Source organism: Microcebus murinus, chromosome 8 (genome assembly GCF_040939455.1).
Source record: "Microcebus murinus isolate Inina chromosome 8, M.murinus_Inina_mat1.0, whole genome shotgun sequence".
NCBI lineage: Eukaryota > Metazoa > Chordata > Mammalia > Primates > Cheirogaleidae > Microcebus > Microcebus murinus.
The window spans coordinates 59,558,248-59,577,009 of NC_134111.1; the positions used below are offsets into that span (position 1 = coordinate 59,558,248).

Consider the following 18,762-nt stretch of genomic DNA (forward strand, 5'->3'; position numbering starts at 1 on the left):
CCTTAGTGCCTAGGAACACATTCAGAAAGCATTTTCATGCCCTTTGTTAACTGCAGACTAAATAGCTCTTCAGAAACGAAACCTACTATCCAGGGACTATTCAAGCCAGTGCAATTTAATAGATGTGGCAATAATTAGAAATTGCCATTGATTCTTTTCATGATGCCATAATTGCATAAAACGGTGATGATAAAGGTCTTCTGTGTTCTAATTAAGAAAGCAGCCTCTAATGAATGACACTGAGTGCCTCAGCAGAACACCATGCTGAGAAATGCTGTGCCTAGTGATAGATTCTTATTGACACGCCAACTCAGCCCTTTTATACAAGTTTAATATCTATATTAACACTTTATACTAAATGAATTTTGTGTCTATTTATTGTCACAGAAAATAGTATTCTTCCTTTGTCCTTTTTGTTTTTAAGTCCTATTAGGAATAAACAAAAATGGGTTAATATTATTTTAGGACAATAACACAATTATAATTAATGAACTATTTTCCCAGGCTTAGTAATCATCAGCTATATCCAAGAAAAGATAGAAGTCACATAAATAATCAGGAAACAAACACTAATTATAAAATATTTGGCTCAACTTGGGCATAAACTATTAATTTAATTACTTTTATTGTAGTCAAACACTGTATTTATAGTAAATATATCCAAGTATTAGAGTGATGTGCCAATGCTCTTTCCATTCCTGAATAATATGAAAAATGACTATGGTTTATATGAAAATAATCTCCCTGTAAATTAAGAAATGATATTGGTCCACATTTAAAATGTTGAGTGTGCAAAGGTTGAAATGAAAAATAAAACTCTTTTCATGGAAAAAGAAAACCTCTTTGAAACGGCTAAGCCAGGGAGAGTATTTTCCTTCTTTCATTCTTATTCACAGGAAAATGTTTCTATACCTTTAAAAATGCTTAGAAGTCAACCATTAGAATTGTGAGAGACAAAACCAAAATTTTCTGATTATAATTCATTTAATATATATAATTGTTTCCAGAAAGTTAAACTTAGGAATTCTACCAACAAAAGTATCCTAAATTAAAATAGTAGATATTAGTAGGTTTTACGCCCCAAGGATTTCTAGTGGAGGTCACAGAGGTTTCCAGGAGAAGAGACCTGAGAGAGCTAGGAAAGCTAGGGAGGGTTTTCCAGATACAGAATGCCACAAACAAACCGAGGTAAGAGACCTGCAAGTCCTCCAGAGCAGCTGAGATAGAGTGGTGTGAGCAGAGAGAAAGGGAGGGATGAGATCTCAAAACCCACATGAGAAATAGTGAGGTCCAAACTAAGAAAGTGGCATTAAAGAGAGAGGGAAGGAAATCTGATTCACAGTAGATCCAATAGCACATGATACCTATTGAATGTGGGGGACAAGGAAAGGGCATAATCAGGCCTAGAGTATGATGGTAGCTCTCAACAATATAGAAAATACTAAAAAAAAAAATAAAAATAAAAGAGTGTATAAGGGTGCAAAAATAAGTTAACTCTGAGGCATGCTGAGACTGAGAGGCTCCAAGTTAGACATGAGAATCTGAACTGTATAATCTCTATCTCAAAAGTGCAGTGAAGTAGTAATCTCTTATCTCTTAGAATCCATTATCTAGGCTGCCTTTTATTCTCTTAAGCCATATATAAATGGGCTTTCAAAATACAATGAAAAACCTTTGTTCTTTTAATTATAATCTGATGGGCAAAAGACACAGATTCTCTAGAAAGTTAGGAATCACATTACTTCTTTTTTCTCTTTTTTTTTTAATTTTAGAGTCAGGGTCTCACTGTTGCCCTGGCTGGAGTGCAGTGGCCCGATCATAGCTCACTGCAGCCTCAAACTCCTGGGCTCACATGATCCTCCTGCTTCAGCCTCCCGAAGTGTTGTGGTTATAGGCGGGAGAGACCTGCACCCAGCTGAGGAGTCATATTTCTTAATAAGAGAGGAAGCGTAGTATAAAATAAGCTTGGGTTTGAATCTTCTTTTTATTACCAGCTATATTAGCGTGGAGAAGTCACTTAACTTCTCTATATGCCTCAGCTTCCTTTTCTGCAAAATGGGAATAACAGCTCGTCCATGAGCTGCTGTGAGAATTAAGTGAATTTACATAACATGCTTAGGACAGCGCCTAGAGCATGTTAAGTGTGGCTAGCATTTATTCTGTTGCTGCTAATGATCCCTGCACTGAAGATGACATGTCCTCTCCCCAATGGTATTGTTTGAACATTTATATTGTACCTTACCATTTATCAATCACTTCACATGAATATTTATTTTGTTCTTCACAATCCCCAACCAATGTCAAAGTCAAGTGATTTGCTCAATGTACAAAAATCAATAGCAAATCTAGAATTCCAACTAAGGGCCTATAACCCTAAAACTGTGATTTTCTCTAAATTGAAGAAATGTAGCCAATTCTTAGTTATTCAAAACTGAATATCTACATGGTAGCTGTTGGTCTTCTCTTTCTAGACACTAAGTAGAAAGAAAGGCCAAACATAACCTAGTCAATTTTGCTATTTGTAGCAACAACTATTTAAAGATTTGGTGGGAATAAAAGTGAATTATTAAAATAAGATTTGGTGACTACATAAGATTCCATTATCACTGATAATTGGGTTAGCTCTAAAAAAAATTAAATACCATAGCACTGACATACCCTTCCATACCCCATCCAGAGTGCCTTTCAATATTTTACATAATGAAGAATCCTTAGAATCATGTTTTCTTTCTAGTCCTAATCTAAAATTTCCATTCCTCCTTTCCATTCCATTTTCCTTCTATCACACTAAATAAGTCTTCTTCCCTCTTGGTATTTGGCCCCTCAAATATTTACAGACCAGGGCTAAAGAAAAGACCGCCTGTTCCTCTGAGAGTGGAGAAATGATTAAACAGCAGTCCCTGCATGTGAAAGTTGGCGCAGCTCTGGCTGGAGAGAGGCAGCCTGCAGAAACGCGTTGAGCAAGAGCCGGGGAGACAAGCTAGCACTGCCACGGAAACCAGCGACGACTGAGAAGTGATTATAAAGTCCTTGGCACAGTACACTGTAGGTGTTGTAGAAATAGCTGTGAATGATCATACTGTAAATTTTCTTAAATGCTTGATCTTGTGGTTTCTGAGATTAACTATTTGTAATTAACTCATATCCATCAGACTCATTCTTTTTTTCTGTCACTCCCAAAAGGGGTTTACTCTTGAGCCTGAGGTCCAGGTTGATTTGTGTAAGATGAAATATTAACTTTATACATTCAGAAGAAAGAAGATCTGCTTTTCCAGTTAGGTCTCAGTGTAAAACTCATTTCTTTTCCCAGAGATGAACTGATAAAAGTTCTAGGCTATGTCTGCATCTACCAATATAATCATTTCAAGAAAAAGAAAAAGAAAGAAAACATTGGTCAATTTGACATAAAAGTGATAATAGTAAAATAGCAAAAGCAATTTGTTCAGGGCTTACTATATACTAGGTACTAAACTCAGTGCTTTATATTCAATTTAATTTCATCTTTACCATGCCCTTGGGACGTAGGCAGTTTTGTCCTCATTTTACAGATAAAACTTTGAAGCAAAGACATTATGTATTTTCCAATAGCGACAGTTGATGCTATTGATCAATAGCAACAATTGGTGCTCTGCTCTGATGGCACAGAGTCAAGATTCAACACCTGTTCTGCCCAACTCCAAGCCTATCCTTTTTACTCACCATGCAATATTAAAGATTTGACTAAATGTAATAATTAACTGGCTGAATGGCTAAATTGAACTGAGTTTTCAGATAAAGCAGTTATATATGTAGCCACACTCTATAGTAAATATAAAATGTGTAAAAATAATAAACTTGATATGAATTTATTAGTGATGATCTGGATGTAACATGCTTTTTTTTTGGTTTTGTTTTTTTTTGAGACAGAGTCTCACTCTGTTGCCTGGGCTAGAGTGCCGTGGTGTCAGCCTAGCTCACAGCAACCTCCAACTCCTGGGCTCAAGCAATCCTTCTGCCTCAGCCTCCAGAGTAGCTGGGACTACAGGCATGCGCCACCATGCCTGGCTAATTTTTTCTATATATTTTTAGTTGGCCAATTAATTTGTTTCTATTTTTAGTAGAGACAGGGGTCTCACTCTTAGTCAGGCTGGTTTCGAACTCCTGACCTAGAGTGATCCGCTCACCTCGGCCTCCCAGAGTGCTAAGATTACAGGCATGAGCCACTGTGCCCAGCCCTAACATGTTCTTTATTAATAAAGAATGTTTACCCTTAGTGTTTGAAGAAAAAATGGATTGAAGTATTACTCCATTTCAATACAACCTTGCTTTGTAAAATGTCCTAAGCTTGTTTGTGGAATCATAAAATACTGTGAGAGGACAGATCCCTGGGAATGGTAGGAAAGGATTTGAAAATCTTCTTGGTGTTGAAGGAATATGAAAGTTGGTCCCATTTTATTCAGGGAGGCCTCATGTTTATGTCTGGCTGGATAGATTTTAGTCATAAGACACAGGAACTCTGTTTATACCTGAATGGGGTAGGGGGTGGGAAACCTGATTCATGAACTATCATATGCCACTGAACCAAGGAGTGTATTGCATTGTAAATTAAATTGGCCACATGCGGGAGTTCCTAAGTAATTCCAGGTGTCTGACAGTTTGACCCAGCATAGGGAATGTAATTTTCAACAAGCTAGCCCTGGAAGCCAGGGGACCCTTTAGGCTAGAATGCACCCCTCCCTTCTCCATTCCCACCTCCACTTCAGCTCCTCCTGCCACCAGAGTCTCTGGGTCACACTGAAGGTTACGGTAGGGGCAGGGAGACCATCACTAAGACATGATTCCAACTGCCACCTACCTCTACTTACTTTTCTAGCAAGGATGCTGTTAACAATGCAAACATAATGGCATTTTAAAGAAGCTCAGAAATCAGGTCTCATGAACTGACAAATTGTTTCCATGCGTGTCCTATTTGAGTGCTTCAATGAGGCGATTGTTCCACATTTGGTCCACAGTGATTGGTAACTCAGGGACACTTAATTAAACTGCTTCCCATTTATATTGACTATGGCTTTTTAAGAGCCATTTAACTTTGCCAAAGCTCACTCATTTGAGGTCCATCTCTAAGAGAGATTTAAGAGCAAGTTTTGTCCTTTAAGGGGAGGAATGCATTTCAACGTGAACCACTGCCACCTCATTCCTAGCCCATGGCCTGAGAGGAGCGCCAGCATTTAACTGATTCTAAGTGCCTGGCAAACCAGGGCAGCAACTGCAGGGAGCTCTTCCCCAGTCTGCAGAGCCTGTGCCTTTAGTGAGTACAAAGGCTCAAGACTGCTCTTTGAGTTCAAATATTAATAGGAAATATATTTCTTGCTGATTATTTTACACAACCAGCTCTTGGTTCTTGATTAAAATCAAGAAGACAATAGGTATGTTCAAAAGTGATAAACTGAGGTGACCATCAAAAAGTTCTCAAAATCCTTCTGTTTAGTTTTGGTTTTTCAGCTATTTGTACAACTACTTTTCCCTTCCCCTCTCACTTTATGTTAAATGAGTCAATGAGCACACAAAACAATCTTTCCAAACCAATTTCCTGATAACTAAGAATTATTACCTAGAAGTGGACTAGGGATATGACCCTAGGCTGAGCAAACTGAGGCAGAGGAAGGAAAGCTGATGCCCAAGAAATAAACAGAGATGAAGGCAACCAAGTCAAAATGTCTAAGAACAGAGTTGATCTGGGGAGGGTTTGAAAGAGGCCCACTAGTTTAGAAAATGTTTAAATTGCCTGATTTTCGAAGTATAGGAAGGGTAAAATTTGAGGTTCACGTTAGTTGGTAGGAAGGATATTGAGTTAGAATTAGATGGACCATACTGAACTAGGTTTAGTTGGGGGTCTTAGAATTATGAATGTCATAATTAGACCAAACACTGGTGAGAAAACAATTTTTGGTTGCTTCCATTAAATATAGAACTACAATAAAGTTTTATGGTAGGGAAAGATTGAAATGAATGTGTGGTTGAGGCACACATAGAAAAAGGGCATGAAATAAGATATTAAGGACAAGTTATTTGCAGAATATGAGAGTGGGACGAGGGGCAAGATTTAAAATAACATTATACAAGTGTATAATAAGACACCTTAAATATAATTCCTTTTATCTATATGCCATTTACAAAATGATTTGAGGGCATGTGGAAGAGCCCAGTAATTTCAGTCTGCCAGCTCTAGGGCTGGAGCGAGCCACAGAAGCTAATTAGCAGTGCATAGCAATGTTTCACAGCTGTTTCACTCCGGAATAGAAGAACAATTTATCTCATTGAAAGGAGGGGGAAATTTAAGGTGAAGGTAATTGCTCAAATTGGATTTTGAGCAAACACATACCACTAACATCTGTGAGTTGGAGTAAGGTTACTGAAATTATCTTGGCATTTTTAATGATTAGAAGAAAAATGGAACTTCAGTTTTCTGTTTTCTCCATACAATCTTACCAAGCAGCTAAAACACTAAAAGACACAGAAGCCTGATGCTGACATTGCAGAAGAATCAGGCAGGAAAACTCAATGATTACAAATAAATTTTAAAAGAAAAGAGCATCACTCTACAAAATGTGGCTACTTCTACATGTAAAAAGTTGAAAGTGAAGGATCATTATGGAGTAGAAGTGTGATGGGAGTGGAAGCACAGTGTTTTAGAAAGAGAGATCACCTATTAGAATAGAGTGCAACAATGCATCCGTTTGGAAGGGGAGAGAGGTTTTTAAAGAGAAAGAGAGAATGGTGCTCAATAGAGGAGTGATTAAGGGAGAGATTAACATAAGTGATCCAAAGAGAGAAGATAGAGAGGAAAGGTGAGCAACAAGGACTCCAAGAAGTGAGGCGGCTGCGGGGCGAGGGGAGGGTGGCCGTGGCAAGACTCACCCGCTCCGTCCGCAGTGACGATGGCCTCGGGAGAGATGCACACGCCCCGGTCGTACACCGGCAGCTCCTCGCAGGCCAGGCTCTCCGGCCAGGAGTGGCGGTACTTGATGAGGATGGGCTCGCAGCCCTGCCGGGCCCGCTCGCACACAGACTTGCAGGGCTTGATGGGCTCGTGCTGGAAGTCAATGGTGCAGATGGGCGCGTACATGGCACAGAGGAAGAAGAGCAGGTCGGGGCTGCAGTGGGTGCCCAGCAGCCCCTCGAACTGCTCGATGGCCAGGATGGCGTTGGCCTGGGTGCTGTGGTGCAGGTGGTTGGGCATCTTGGTCATGTTCCAGGGCAGGGACTTGCACAGGGGGATGCGGACGGGCTCGCAGGCTGCAGCCCGGGCTCCGGGCGCCCGGAGCAGGCAGAGCGCGGCCAGGGCGGGCAGCCCGGCCCGCAGCAGCAGCGGCGGCATCGCTCCCGGGCGGCCGCGCACCATGATCCCGCGGGCTGGGGCAGGGGCTGGGGCAGCGGCGCCGTGGACCCGACCGGCGGCTCCGCGGGCTCCTCCTCCCCCCGGGAAGTGGGCACGAGGATCTGGGAGCTTCTCCTCCCCCGGCAACCGCACGGCTTCCTCGGATCAGATTCCCCCAATGGGGTCCCACGAGCTTCGCCGAGCTCCGGCCGCCGCCCCCAGCGTCTGAGCCTTCGGGGGCAGCAGCACCTATTTACGCCTCTCCCCCTGGCAGAAGCCTCCGGCTTCGCGGATCTGTCGGATGGGAGGAACACAGGAAGAAGCGAGGGGGAAATAAAAACAAGAGCAGGATTCAGCTAAGGTGGTTGGAAGCTCTGGGGTGTCACGTCCCCTGGATCACAAAAGGGTCCTAAAAAAAAGCATTAAATTCTCCAAAGTGAGGAGGAGGAGGACAGGGGACAGGGGACGGGGAGAGAAACCAGAGGGGGAAAAACTCCTAATAGGAGAGTGGGTGCAGTTAAGAGTTTGCAAGTCTTGGAGGCTGAGGAAGATCTAATTCTTAGTGTGAGCTGCAGCCGCCGCTGCTACGACGGTCGCCAGCAGGAGGGACCGGCGGGAGCAGCCTCGCCGGGAGGTCTGAGCTGGGACCCGCAGCTCTTCCCTTTCCCACCTCGGGGACAGGGAGGAGCTCCGCCCCCGGCAGTCCCTGCCTCCCACGCCCGCTCCTGGTCCCGGGAAGGGTGTGGGCGCTGGGGGCGGGGGGTCTGCGGGTCGGAGGCTGTGAGGAGGGGACGCCCTGCGAAGCAGTTGGGGTGCCAGGACCCAAGACAGCGCCAACTCGAGCAGCCCCACCCTGGGGAGCCTATCTTTCCCCCCAAAGATGAGCCCCCGGTCCCTCACCGAAGAGACCCCCCAATTCCCCACGGAGGAGTCTCCCCCGTCCCCACTAGAGAACCCGAGCGAGCCGCTCCTTTCCTAGAGGTTTTACTTTAAGCAAACTGCAGCTTTTCCTCTGCGATCACCGCCCGTGCAGCACGGCTTAAGCAAAGCCACTAACGTCCAAGTCGCAGAAAACACAAACCCCTGCTGTAGCAGTGGTGGTGGAGCCTTATTCAACCCAGAGCTAGCACTACAGAAGTCTGTATTTTTAATAACTAGGGAAGCTAGAGGGAGTTGCCTTTCATAAAGAGAAGAAATGCTATGCATGATTATAAATAGGCCACCAGAAGCAAGGGACGGGTTTGTTTTTCTTCTATTTTTCTTTGCCCTGTGGAATTTGAACTCTTGAGTTTTGCTTTTTAAGTCTAAAAGTGGAAACTAGCAGCTTTAAAGCACTTGGATTTTTATGTTTCTGATTTTACTTACTGAAATAAAATGGCATGTATTATCTCTTTTCCCCAACAATTTTGCCTAACCCTTGAAAGAAATGTGTAGGAAATTGACACCACACAGGTATAAGGACGATGATAACAACAATAAAACCCTTTCCACCCAGATGAGTTCAATCTGGAGGAGAAAATAGAAAACAGATCCCCTCCTGGTCTGCTTTCTCAACTAATGAGCCCCTCCTCCCTCCCTCTTCCCCACCCCCTCCCTTGTCAGCCCACATTGTGAATGGCGTGACCTGCCGAGGCCCCAGCACTGCGCCCTTTCAGTAGGAAACCACTGAGCAAAAGGATTGCAGAATGTCAGAAAACACAACCTTCACTGTGAGGAGAAGGAGACAAAACAGAAAACAAAACAGGAAGTCACCTTTGCTCTGCATCATTGAAATATTTCTTTGCTTTAATCCAGCCATTTCTCACCATCCTTAATAAGCAGAGAAAATATGTCCCCACTTGAGAGAACACAGTGTGTTGGTTTCCGTTCCCCAGCATTGACTTGACAGCACTTATAAAATGTCAGCGCTAACTTGAGTTTATGGTCATTTTATCTATAAAATGACCACAAACAGCAGTTTGTGACTGCAGTGAATTTTTTTGGAAGAAAATTTGTTTTACTTAGGAGAAAAAGAAAATAACAGATGGTAGATAGATAGGGAGTCATTTAGTTAGTATACAAACTTTGCCTAGTCTATAATTATTTAGTGTCATATAAGAAAACAAAGCCAAAAATTATGTAAATTAATTACATAAAAATGATTTAGCAAGTAAAATTTAGGGGAAAAACATTTTAAAAAACAGTCAATATTAAAAACATTTTGAGACTATTCTGTATAAAGAAAATGTGAGATTTTCAATAAATTAGAAGAAAAAGTGAGCAGTAGATATAATAGATTGTTAAATACATTTTTCTGTTCATCTTAAATCTTAGAGTGTAAGAAGAAATGATACAATTGTGGATTTTTTGTTTGTTTTTTGAGACAAATTCTCACTGTGTCACCCGGGGTAGAGTGCAGTGGTATCATCATAAGTCACTGCAATCTCAAACTCCTGGGCTCAAGTGATCCTCTTGCCTCAGCGTCCCAAGTAGCTAGGACTACAGGCCCATACCATCATGCAAGGCTAATTTTTTCCTTCCTTCCTTCCTTCCTTCCTTCCTTCCTTCCTTCCTTCCTTCCTTCCTTCCTTCCTTCCTTCCTTCCTTCCCTCCTTCCCTCCTTCCCTCCTTCCCTCCTTCCCTCCTTCCCTCCTTCCCTCCTTCCCTCCTTCCCTCCCTTCCTTCCTTTTCCAGTAGAGATGGAGTCTAGCTCTTGCTCAGAGCTGGTCTCAAACTCCTGCACTCCTAAGCTCAAGCAGTCCTTCCCCCCTGGGCCTTCCAGAGTGCTAGGATTCCAGGCGTGAGCCAACAAGCCCCGCCCCCACCAAGCCAATTGTTTTAATGGTTCTACAATTATCTGAAATACAGTGCCTTTTCCTTCCCCTGCACAAAAGTCAGCTACCCCCTTTGTTTAATATGTCCCCTCACAACTTTTCTTTAATTCAAATTTGTTTTTATCAAAACTCCAAGTAAATTTCACTGCCTTCAGGAAGCCTTGCCTTGTTCTGTTCATTTTTCTAGTTAGTTCCCCTTGAACATTGTTCATTTTTACAAACTATTTTTAGCACCTACTAATTTATTACTTCAAAAAATTTATTTCATTTTTTTAATCTGGGTATGCTCTGCTTTCCTACATAGTACATACAGTATGTGAAAGAAGAGAATCCATCTTCTGTTCCTTTTGAACTAAAATTTGACAAATGTTGGCTGATGAAATTTTGGAATGTAATCTTTTAAATATATTTTAATATTTACATTTTATAAAATATAAATATTTATATTTTAATAAATGACTTAAAGAGGAATAAAATACAAATTGAGTAAATACTGATAGCTAAGTTTGAAAAATAGGCTATATGATTATGAAAGAAATACAAATTATAGGACATACAGTTTCCACTAATGGATGAGCTGATCCCCAAAAATGTGGGCCTGTTTAGAAAAAAATCAAGGAAGGCTGAAGCTTGGTACCACAGGGAAAATGAGTTATAGATCATTTGTTTCTCTTATGTTTTGTTTTATGTGGTTTTATTTAACCAGAATTTAACTGACAGAACACTGATGTTTGTATAAAATTGCACCAGGGCTGCAGAGAAGATAGCTGACTGCTTTACATATTTGTCCCCAGCCATTGAAATTTCCAAGTAGATAAATCTGCAGATAGCAGACAAGGGACTGAAGAATTGGAGCTTTTAAATGATATTTTAATGGGCAAATCAAATAGTGGTCTCTTAGAACTCACTTTTTGGAAGCAAAGATAAAAACCAAAGCTTGATGCAGTAGATTTTATATTTGAGAAAGTTGTCAAGGTGGCATTGCAAATTATTAAAAAAAAATCTTATAGAAACCAGATTCCAGGACTTCAAAGGACTCCACAAGGCACATCCAGTAGACTTCTTCCAGGGGTAAGGATTCCTGGCTCTCTGAGAGCTGCAGCATAACACCCCTGAGCACTTAGTTGAGGCTTTGAGTCAATTCTGGGCTCAACAGCTGCTCATGAAGTGCACTCAGTCATGGCCTGTCAGTCTCATTAGACTGAGTCATGCACCATAATCATTGGCATTTCATTTAACTTCCTCACAGGGCTCCTGTGGCAATGTCGAGAAGAGATCTTGCTAGAAGTTATCACTTTGAAGTAGCCATATTACCAAAATTTTGCTCTCCCAGAAAAAATTGCAACATCTTATTTTGTCAATAATTTAAATATTAACTTTTTTTATCCGTTTAAATAAACATTAAACCTACCCTAGGTTTGTGTTTATAAGACTACCCACGTCTTTCCTATAAGAATATATGTTTATAATGTGCAATTATTATTTGTCAATTAGAAATAAGAAAAGAAAATGTGCTTACATTTCATAAGCAGGGCTGATATGTAAAATAATTAACAACTGGTACAATATGAACATTGATCAATCAGAATGGCTGTGGTCAGTCCCATTCTGTCCTGAGTATCAGCCCGCGGTACTCAGGGAGCAAGGGAACTAGTGTTTGAGTACTTACTTTATGCGAGTCACATGAACCATATAATGCTTTACAGAAGATATTAGTTCTAAATATGAAGAAACTGAGGCTCTGTAGAATGAAGTTTCTCAGAGTTCTCACAGATAGGTAAGGGCCTGTTAGAGTGGGATTTGAATCCATGCTCTTTTAACAATTCCAATAATCATGCTCTTTCATGGGCAGAAAGAAGCCAGGAAAAGCCTGCACCCTGAGCACACCAATTGTCAGGTGTTGGCTCTGCCTTCCCAATAGAAAGTTGTAAAGGTGTCAAGAGCTTTGGGCTCCCTACGGACTTCAGACCTCCCTGCTGATGGCCTTCACTGAGGTATTCAGCAGCTGAGTAAGTCCTAGAGTTCCAAGCTGAGAAGATCCTGCCCTTTCTAGTGTCCAGGCAATCCAATAAAAACTTCCCACCTGTTAGCTACAGCAATATTAGGGCAGTGATTTTTAAACTGTAACGTGCAACAGAATCCCCTGGAGGGCTTTTGAGAACACAGGTTGCTGGACCCCATCCAGAGTTTCTGATACAGTGGGTCTGGGGTAGGTCTGAGAACTTGCATTTTGAATAAGTTATCAGATGATTCTGATACTGCTGTCCAGGGACAACAACTTTGAGAATCACCCCTTTGAACTATTAATATATATTAAGCCTTGATTTAGTAAATTCTTTAGATGTTATAAAGCTCTCATGATTTTATCTTTTATTTTTTCTTTTTTTTTTTTTTTTTTTTTTTTTGAGACAGAGTCTCGCTTTGTTGCCCAGGCTAGAGTGAGTGCCGTGGCGTCAGCCTAGCTCACAGCAACCTCAAACTCCTGGGCTCGAGTGATCCTTCTGCCTCAGCCTCCCGGGTAGCTGGGACTACAGGCATGCGCCACCATGCCCGGCTAATTTTTTATATATATATCAGTTGGCCAATTAATTTCTTTCTATTTATAGTAGAGACGGGGTCTCGCTCTTGCTCAGGCTGGTTTTGAACTCCTGACGTTGAGCAATCCGCCCGCCTCGGCCTCCCAAGAGCTAGGATTACAGGCGTGAGCCACAGCGCCCGGCCTCTTTTATTTTTTCTTACAGACAAAGTGGAAACAAAATTTCAATAAAGCAATCTAATAGCTGAATGACACTCCAAAGGGAGGAAGAAAAGATACCTCTCTCAGTTGCTCAAAGACCATACGAATACCTCCACTGAGACTTGAGATTACAACAGCCGGCCCCTAACTTTAATGTACTTTTCTAACGGTCATAGAGCCATTGCACACCCCCATTGCAAAAAAAGAACAAAAGATCTAGCTTCAGAGGGGTTCCAGAAGGAACCTTAGTATCTTAGTGGTGGAATGAACTTTGGCAATCTAGTTCATTCACCTCTTTCCCCTTCCCAAGCTCCAACCCCTCCCCTCCATACCTTAAGTTGAAGAGAACACTCAAAGAATAAAAATCACTTAGCCAAAGTCATGAAGTCGGTTAATGGCAGTTAACTCTGCCTCCTAGTTTGATCTTCTATTTACACCATTCTCTGTCTCTATTGGGAGTGTTTTTCTTACACTTAGAAACATCAAATGCGTACATAAATGTATCTGATAATTAACATGATGGTATTCAGTTTACATAATACCTTCAAATCACCCAGACTTTTTCCAAACAGCCCCAAAAGATTTGGGGGTCTTGAAGGGGAGATGTGAAATACAGCCAAGAGAACCCCACACTGCAGGCTCTCCCTACGTCATCAATTGAAACCCAGATGATCCTGAATTTCTTTCTAATCTTCCTTTGACAAGATATAATTACAGATAATTTCTAGAACACCCTTGCTTCCATCTTACTCTAGCATAGATCTACATGTTTTGCTATACCTTTCATATTATCATGTCTTTAAAAGGCTTTTTTTTATTCCTGAGTTCTCCTTCTAATGGTGACAGAGGAGCAATCAAGTAGCATATAAGTCATTTTAACATGAGGTTTAGGTCTGAGGTATAATCTATACAACTGAACAACTAATGGTGGCCAAGTCCAAATTAGAAAATGACCTTAAGATGATCCCCACAGGATTAGAAATCCTGCAAAATAATCAATAAGCAGTAACCTGGCTAGTCCTCATTTGTCTATAATTTGTCACATGTTAGTCACATGTCTCATGTTTTATGTGGAAGATGAATCAATCTCTTTCATGAATATATAAATAATAAGAAAACTAACCTGCCAGCTTGGCAACTATATTAGTTATTAAATCCAATGCATTCTTTTTAAACATGAAAGTTTTATCCTCAGTTTTAAAGAATAAATGCTAATCAGAATGTCAGAAATGGCTATTGAAAGATTTCTAGGCCAGGTGCAGTGGCTCACACCTGTAATTCTAGCACTCTGGGGGGCCAATGTGGGAGGATCGCTTGAGGCTAGGAGTTTGAAGTTGCAGTGAGCTATGATGACACCATTGCACTCTAGCCCAGCAGGCAGAGTGAAACCCTGTCTCAGAAAAGAAAGAAAGAAGGAAGGAAGGAAGGAAGGAAGGAAGGAAGGAAGGAAGGAAGGAAGGAAGGAAGGAAGGAAGGAAGGAAGGAAGGAAGGAGAGAGAAAGAAAGAAAGAAAGAAAGAAAGAAAGAAAGAAAGAAAGAAAGAAAGAAAGAAAGAAAGAAAGAAGAAAGAAAGAAAGAAAGAAAGAAAGAAAGAAAGAAAGAAAGAAAGAAAGAAAGAAAGAAAGAAAGAAGAAAGAAAGAAAGAAAGGAAGGAAGGAAGGAAGGAAGGAAGGAAGGAAGGAAGGAAGGAAGGAAGGAAGGAAGAAAGAAAGAAAGAAAGAAAGAAAGAAAGAAAGAAAGAAAGAAAGAAAGAAAGAAAAAAGAAAGAAAACAAAACAAAAAAGAAAAGATTTCTAGGGTCATAGTGAGATATTTCAAAACAAATTAGCCAATGCAAAGTGCCTTAGTCTTAACATGGATCCTCTTAGTGCTCACAGAACATTTCGTGGGAATTGGTTTCACAGCCCTATACCACCAATCAACTCCGTGGCCATGTCTGGGAATCCTGACCTGCTGATTTTCTTGCTAAACCAAGAACATTAATTATCTTGTGCAATTTTCCCCCAAGATTCTTTCTAATTGAGGCCCTGACCCTCAAGGTGGCCCTCAGCTGTGTGGTTCTTCCCATCATTGGCTAATACCTCCATTTCTGGCTAATACTCTTTCAATGTCTGCCCATTCCTCCATCACAAAGAACTGGATTATTATCACACAACTCAGGCCGGAAGAGCGGATCCACTCAATACTAACAACCTTAGTAACTCAATAGTTGAGTTAGTAGCTAGAGAATTTCCTAATTATTAGGTCATTAAATATAAAATGTCCAATTTCGAATCAAAAATTTAGCTTATTATATTTCCAACAAGAAGCAGTACAATTAGTATGTACCTAAACTATCTACATAGTTTTGCCATCTTAACGGTAGCTTATTTATGTCAACAGTGAAGAAGCCTGGAGAGCGAGTGGCAATGAAGTGGCCAAAGGCGTTTTCCGCAGTTTGTTGATAATTGAATATTTTTCCTTGCAAAAAGTGGTCTAAAGCCTGAAAGAAGTGGTAGCCAGTTGGTGCAAGGTCTGGTGAATATGGTGGATGACAGAGAGTTTCCAAGTGCAGCTTCTGTAATTTGAGCAGTGTTTTTGGAACTTGTGGTCTTGCAAGAGGATTAACCTGTGTCTATTGACCAATCTTGGCTGCTTAATCACAAGCATCTTCATCATGACATCCAATTGGTTGCAGTAGACATCTGCTGTAATCAATTGACCAGGTTTCATGAAGCTGTAGTGGATAATACCAGTACTGGACTACGAAACACACATCATTATCTTTTTTTGATGGATATTCGGTTTTAGACCATGTTTCAACACTTCATCCTTATTCAACCATGGTGCTGAACACTTGCAATTGTCGAAAAGAATTCATTTTCATCACACATAACAATACAATATAGAAATGGCTCGCCTTTATGTTGTGACAGCAACTAAAGGCAAGCTTTGAGATGATTTCTCTTCTGATGCTTGTTTAATTTATGTGGTACCCATTAATAGTTTTAGCTGTTACATTTAGGTCTATGATCCCTTTTGAGTTAGTTTTTATGCATGGTGTAAGGAAAGGGTCGAACTTCGTTCTTTTGCATGCTGCTGTCTAGTTGTCCCTGCATTGTTTGTTATAATATAATATTTGTTTCCCCATTTCATTGTCTTGGCACTCTTGTTAAAAATCAATAGAACATATTTCTAGACTCTCAATTCTATCTTGTTGATTTCCTAGATATCTTAATTCCATCTGATGATAATTCATGAAGACTTTAATACCAACATTGGTTTTGTCTTAGGAAATTTGTTTTGTAAAGCCTGTGTCCCTTGAGCAATCTCTCAGAAATGGTAAGCCAAGACAGGAAGGTTGTAATTTTCAAATTCTGTCCTGAATCTGTGACTGATATGAGATTGATGCAATCTTGCTAAGTTAAATTTTGCTTTTACTTATTTCCTTCATAATATATAGGTTCCAAGGCTCTCTAGAAAATTATATTTGTAATTATAATTTATAATACTATGTATTTTTTTTTTTTTTTTTTGAGACAGAGTCTCGCTTTGTTGCCCAGGCTAGAGTGAGTGCCGTGGCGTCAGCCTAGCTCACAGCAACCTCAAACTCCTGGGCTCGAGTGATCCTTCTGCCTCAGCCTCCCGGGTAGCTGGGACTACAGGCATGTGCCACCATGCCCAGCTAATTTTTTTTTTATATATATATATATCAGTTGGCCAATTAATTTCTTTCTATTTATAGTAGAGACGGGGTCTCGCTCTTGCTCAGGCTGGTTTTGAACTCCTGACCTTGAGCAATCCGCCCGCCTCGGCCTCCCAAGAGCTAGGATTACAGGCGTGAGCCACAGCGCCCGGCCAATACTATGTATTTTGATCCTCAATATTGGCTTGTCAGTCTGATCATGTACATTATTACAATGCTGAGTTTGAGAGAATAAAGACAGTAAGATAACTGAGAGGCTCTCCAATTTCTTGATTGACTTGATGAGGTTTAGGATTTGATAGGACTTTGCCCATAGGTCTTCTGGGAATCCCCCTTCCCCCCAAAGGTACAAACCATGTGAAAGGTAGCATGGTGCATGGGAAGGATTCCAAGAGAATCACAAAAGATATTATATAGAATGACATCACTCAATTATTCTGTCTGAGGGAGAAAGGGAGGTGCAGACAGAAGATCAGCCATCCTTTTTCTTGGCTTGATGAAGGTAAAACCTGGCAAGGTAATGAAAACAACAACACGTGTGAAGATCAGTTAAGGCCACACAGATTCTTTCTAAGCACAGAATTTCTATAAACTCTTCATCTCCTTTCTCGATATGTCAAATTTTGAAATATCACTAGTAATTGCCAAACAAAGACAATTTGAATTCTCTAAATATTTTGCAAGACTAAAGAATAGCACCCCTTTTCTAAGATTTGCTGTTCTCAGTTTTGAAATTAAAAAAAAATTAATTTATAAGCAAAACAAAATCTGCTTTGAATGAAAACAGATTATAGATCTCCCAGAAGGGCCTTGGAGTTGATTATCCACTGGAGTCCATTTATACTGTTTTAATGTTTCTGGTGATGATGATGATGGTGATTAATATAATGCAACAAAAATATCAAGGTCTAGAACACTGTGTCTAATAGGACCAAACTGGACAGGATGCCGAGGAAACAATGAAGCTTCTTTTAGAAAGAGGGTAGAATATAATCTCCGAAGAAGGTTTAAAAGAATATTATTATCCTGAAAAAGATAATCCATCCATTTACTTATTGGACGCTTATTGCTTGCCTTCTAATTACCAGACAACATTAGGTTGCGAAGATAACTCAATAAATAAAGCAGGGTCTGAGCCATCATAAAACCCAAATTCTAATAAGTTTTCTTTACAAAATGGAAAGAACTATATAAAGGTCGGTCCTATATCTTAACTGAAGATAACTTAACTGAAGACTAAGTTACAACATTGTTTATGTTACATCAAAGAAGATTTACTTTAGAATGTTATAGTATAGAGGAGGATAAAGCCCTGAACTTGGTCCCTTGAAAATTAAGTCCTGTTGAATGAGAGAATGCCTTTCTCTTCAAAGGGTTTAGACAACACCACCCTGCAAGCCAAGCCACACAGATCACTGTTTTCTTCAGACAGACCCTAAACTGATGTGGAAGGAGGGGTCTTGGCAGGTGAGACACTGAAAGAATTGGCAGGTGGAAAATGATTAACTGGCATTTTTTGATGTATAAACTGCTTTAGAAAAACTGCTTACAGTTCACTGATGCATGTCAATGTTGGTGTCTATGTATTTAGTCACTTTTCGTCTAGTATGAACCTAAATGTGTACATTTGGAATAATTATTTGTCATGCAGGTGGCATATCTGATGTTTCATTTCACCAGATTATGGGTCCATAATTTCATTTTATTTTTGTTTCTCCTCCCACATCATCTGTGGACATGCTTTTTGAAGAAAATTACATTTCCTCTTCTAGGTATAAAAAAAAAGTTTAAGTAGAAGTATCTGTAAGACCACAATTACCAGGTTTGTGCAGGTCTCAAGGAACACTCTGTCACTTGATGCCACATCAACAATTCAGCGGGTGCTGCTTAGTGTTAAAAATATCATTTATGGTGGAAGGTTAGCTTGGGAGCTCTGCAGTGCTTTACATCTGCTGTGCATTTTGTTTTGAGCCTATTTTCTCTGAAGAATGTGGTCGACAACAGGCTAAGATTTTTCCCAAATTAATCAAGAAGAGCCAAACTGAAAATCATAAAATTGTAACACTTGATTTATGGTAAGACTATGACAAAGGAACTAAAAGCAATCAAGAAATTATTAATATATAGAAAAGAGTTCAATCACATATAGAAAAGAAAAAATTATCCAAAT

At 40.3% G+C, this 18,762-nt stretch overlaps 1 protein-coding gene across 1 annotated transcript in view; it reads right to left on the bottom strand.

The window, feature by feature from the left end:
- FRZB (frizzled related protein) overlaps nt 1-8,013 on the bottom strand; it is a 30,819-nt gene extending 22,806 nt beyond the window's left edge. Inside the window, exon 1 of the mRNA XM_012785786.2 lies at nt 6,898-8,013. Within this exon, the coding sequence (XP_012641240.1) occupies nt 6,898-7,381 (484 nt within the window). The 5' untranslated portion in view covers nt 7,382-8,013. The remainder of the gene's footprint in view (nt 1-6,897) is intronic.
- Between the last annotated feature and the right edge of the window lie 10,749 nt (nt 8,014-18,762).